The 4555-nt window shown below is 34.5% G+C and overlaps 1 protein-coding gene across 1 annotated transcript; it reads left to right on the plus strand.

Moving 5' to 3' along the window:
• The first annotated feature begins 255 nt into the window (after nucleotides 1-255).
• fgf21 (fibroblast growth factor 21) lies at nucleotides 256-2687 on the plus strand. The gene is made up of 4 exons (XM_032575276.1): nucleotides 256-468; nucleotides 783-860; nucleotides 1739-1842; nucleotides 1937-2687. The coding sequence occupies exons 1-4, from the start codon at nucleotides 315-317 to the stop codon at nucleotides 2213-2215; spliced, it is 615 nt and encodes a 204-aa protein (XP_032431167.1). The 5' UTR covers nucleotides 256-314; the 3' UTR covers nucleotides 2216-2687.
• The last annotated feature ends 1868 nt before the right edge of the window (nucleotides 2688-4555 follow it).

Here is a 4555-nt window from a genome sequence, read left to right on the forward strand (position 1 = left end):
TCTTGTTAAAAGGCAACAGAATCGATTTGTAAAAAGTGTTTAAACCACATTATGGGAACACTGGTCCAGGTGTTCACTGGATTCCAGTTTAAGCGGCTTAATGTCTGACTCACACACTCTTGCGAAGTTGGACCTCCTTCTCCTAACTCCTTTATAAAAGCACCAAACTTCCTTTAATCCAGAAGCTGCTCACACAGAGTCAAGAATTTCATATTTATTATTTATTTTTGAATTTTTTTCCCCACTAGCTATTTATTGTTATTGTTTATTTTGTATTTATTTTATTTAACGTTCCCTTTTATTCCTTCGTCAAAATGTTTTTGTTTCCAATTAAACGCCCTTCCTGCCCGTTCCCCTTCCTTTTCTTAATCCTCTCTCTTCCCTTTTTCTCTTCCTCGTTTTACATCCCAGAATCCAACCCAATCTTTGCCTTCAGGAATCAGCTCAGAGAGGTGCATCTCTACACAGGTATGTACAGGATTTCAGCTTTGTTCAGTGCAGGAAGCAGAATCTGGAATTTAATAAAAAGGAACTGAGATTTTCAAACATTTTGTGGATGGAAAGATGAATTTCAATTAAAGGTGTGAATCTGGACAGTGAGATGAAACGATTTAAATCTCTTTCTGCATTTATAAGATATTTAAATTATATGATAACTTCTTTCTGATCCTTTTCACTCATGATTTATTTTATCTACGACAAAACTGTTTATATTTAAGTTAATTAAATGAAAAATGAAAGAGTTTATTCATTTTAATTCTGCTGATTTCTTTCTGCTGCAGAAAATCACAGACGGGGGTTGTATGTGGAGATACATCTGGATGGGAGAGTGACTGGAAGTGATGCTCAGAGTCCTTATAGTGAGTAACTGACTGATTAAAACATAAACAATATGTAAAAACATATGAAAAAATATGTGCAAATACAGAAACCAGCACTTTTTTTTAATCTCATTGTTAATGTTCCTTAAAATTTGATCTTTAATTTGAATAAATGTATTTAATAGATTAAAAAAACTAAGAATTGTTTTCAACAAAATAGTACAAATGTAACTGGAATGAAATATTTGTTGAAATAATGCTCCACTTTTTAGAGTTGATCAGATTGTTTAGGGACTTTAATTCAGGAATCCAAGACTTTCCGCTTCTTCTACACTGTAAAAAACACAACATTTTACAAAGTATTTCGGTCGAGTTTCAAGTGAAAATATCTTAGGACATTTGAAATAAGACTAAACTAATTTACAAGTAACCTTTCAGCAAGACATGGAAGCTTGTTTTAATCAATTTGTTGAATATTGATAAAAAGTGCAGACTTTTTCACTCATAAAAAGACATTTTTCCAAAATTATAAGTTTAAAGAATCCTCCAGAGTGGAGCTAGTACTTTTTAAAATCAATATTTATGAATTATTTACTTAAAACAAGCTCCTATTTCTCATTGAATAGTTACTTTTAGGTAAGTTTAGTCTTACTTTAAGTGTACTAAGATGTTTGCACTAGAAACTAGACACAAACTCTTGGTAAGATCATGTGTTTTTGAAGTGTATGACATGACAGAGGCTCCTTTCTCTTGGTCACTCTTGAAAATGGGAAGACGTGATTAAAGTGCGTAAAAATTGGAAGAGGACTCAAGTGCGTCATTAAGGATATAATAGAAGCTGAAGAAAAATCTCCTGAGCTGTAAAAATCAAACTGATAATACGGGAGCCTGAAAACTGAACCTGTTTGTTTGTCCAGGTGTGTTGCAGATAAAGTCTGTTAAACCGGGTCATGTGGTCATAAAGGGACAGACATCGTCCCTGTTCCTCTGCATGGACGACTCCGGGAATCTAAGAGGACAGGTACGATAGAGGAAAGTTCAAGAACATCTAACTTCTTTATTCTTATTTTTCCTCTTCTGGTTATGAAACTTTTAACGGTTTCCGCTCATTTCAGACAAACTATGACGAGGCTGACTGCTCCTTCAGGGAACTGCTGCTGGCCGATGGCTACACCCGTTTCCTGAACTCACAACATGGCGTTCCTTTATCACTGGCATCCAGAAACTCTCCAGATCGACACTCCGTTCCTTTCACAAGATTTTTACCTCTCAGGAATACTTTAACGGTTTCAGAAGAATCAACAAAAACTCAGAGGGACTTCAACCTGGACTCGGATGACCTTCTCGGGATGGGACAGAACGTGGTGGTTAGTCCTCAGCTGTTCGTGGACTAAAATACAGAACCACAAAGAAATCAGAACTGTTTGGGTTTTAAAACTCTGATACGTGATTGTCTTCTAATTTATTATTATTGTTGTTTCTTTGGGGGATTCTTAAATATAATTAATACTGACCTAAGTTATTTATTTATTTTTGTGTCTTATTTAAAGCTTATTTTAATTTGTATTCATTCTGAGAATTGCTCAGATCTTTAGAGGAAAAATGAATAATTCAGATTTCATTTCCAGGTAAAGAAATTCTGGAATTGCACAATTGTATTTGTGCAATTCTATGTTTTTTTTTTTCTTTTTGGTATTTCTAATGCAGAGCAGTGCTCAGCACCTTCTTGCACAACAGTGGAAAAATGCCTGCGTGGGAGCAGGACGCCCTCTAGTGGAAGAAACTAATAATGAGCGCAAATGTTTGATTTTTTATTTTGCTAATTTCTGTTTGATTTGTGATTCAAGAAAGAGAAAAAAAATCTTAACGACAAATTTTCTAAATTAAATTGTAATTTATGAGTTTGTTAAAAATAAAATAAAATTTGATTTAAATCTCTGGACATCTTGAGTTATTTTCCTTTTTTTTTTTTTTACAGTAATCACACAGACATGCCTCCTTTTTTCTACATTATTTAAACTGACGGAGAGTTTTAGGCTGTCTTGTCATTACTTTTACCATGAAGTTATGAATAAATTGTCTTTTTGTTTTGAATGATTCCAGAAGTGGTCATATTACTGCAACTACAACTCCCTCTATGCTGCCATTTAAAAAACTAAAAAAAAAAAGGATAAATAACATTTATATTTACAATCAAATATATATAGCTGGTCAGTCAGCATAATAATTATCCACAATATGGGCCAAATTAACACAGAGATGGTTCACCAATTGTAAAGATGTCAATAATCAAAGCAATGGTGATTTTGTTGAAAACAATATTCTCTCATCATGTATTCCTTTCTGAATAAATGAAGCCTACTCGAATTAAAAGTTAGATTTTTCTATTTTTGTGTGGGGGGTACTGCAAAAAAGATTAATTTACTTTAGAGGGATCCACAATTAGTTGAACGTGTTGACATAAATGTGTTGTAATTTTACTATTAATTTAAAAATTGCTCTTTGTGATACATACAAACTCAAAATTACTTAACATTTTTTAAGATATTTTGTTGTATTTGTCACGCGTGGAGGTAGCCATTTTATTGGCAGTAATTTTATAACAAAAACAACGTGAAAGAAAATAAGAGAAATATGAGAAAGAGCCGAAGAAATGAACCACGTCCACCAGTAGGGGGCGGTAATGCTACTTAACGGTTTTTGCCAATCGCCAATAAAACTCAAGAAGAGCCGGAAAACCACAACTTCCTAAACCTTTTTGCTCTCAGCATTTCTCTCTAGAAGCCTTTAAGCAAAAATAAGCAATAAGCAAAATTGATAACAGAGCCTTACCCTCGTAAGCTTAAACCAAATGACATGCAGACATTTTCCAGCCACAAAGCGCGGTCTAAAGCCCGTCCCAGGCTAACGAGCGAAAGACAATATGCTTTTAAATAACAAAGCTATTACCATATCATCGAATGTGAAATCACGGACCGACACCGGGCCATAAACCAGACCCTAAACAGATGTTACCGGACCGCATAGAGCCCATGAACTACTTACCGGATCACACAGTCCGACCAGAGGTTCGTGTCTTTCATTGTTTCTGAAGTTAGCAGCAGCACAATCATCAGATTCTTCGGGTAACTCTTTCCTCTTATTTCGTTTGGTCTTCCTCACCTTCATTGCCGCCTGTGATTTCTACATTGCCATCGATTTCAACCCGCTGCGGTTCAGATTGAAAAGGCTGAAAGTTGACTGGACGGTTAGCTAGCACTACGGGACCTAGCATGTCATGTACCCAGAATGCATTGCAGCGTAAACAACATGGCGACATCCGTGTTTCAGCATATGACAATATTTTATTTAAATCTATAAAAACTAAACAGCCTATATTTATATCTCGTAGAGCACTTCTGGATAGATGCAAACTACATTTCGTTGCTTGTACTTGTGACAGTGCAATGACAATAAAGTTGAATTCTATTCTATTCTATTTTTACTGTATTGTTTTTCAATGTAAAATAAATATTTCTCAAATAAAATCTATAGTTACAACTAATTGTGGATTCCTATAAGGCTTATTTCACACTGTTATCAGAGCTCAATAACAATATTGATAAAGTTAGTCACTCCGCTGCTACCAGACAAATCTAAATTATCTTTGAAAAACTAAAACAAAAGTTTCTTGTTGATATCATAGACCTGCTGGTATGATCAAATTAACATAAGCTATTTAGAAGTTAGCATTT

Source organism: Xiphophorus hellerii, chromosome 10, assembly GCF_003331165.1.
Source record: "Xiphophorus hellerii strain 12219 chromosome 10, Xiphophorus_hellerii-4.1, whole genome shotgun sequence".
In the NCBI taxonomy this organism is placed as follows: domain Eukaryota; kingdom Metazoa; phylum Chordata; class Actinopteri; order Cyprinodontiformes; family Poeciliidae; genus Xiphophorus; species Xiphophorus hellerii.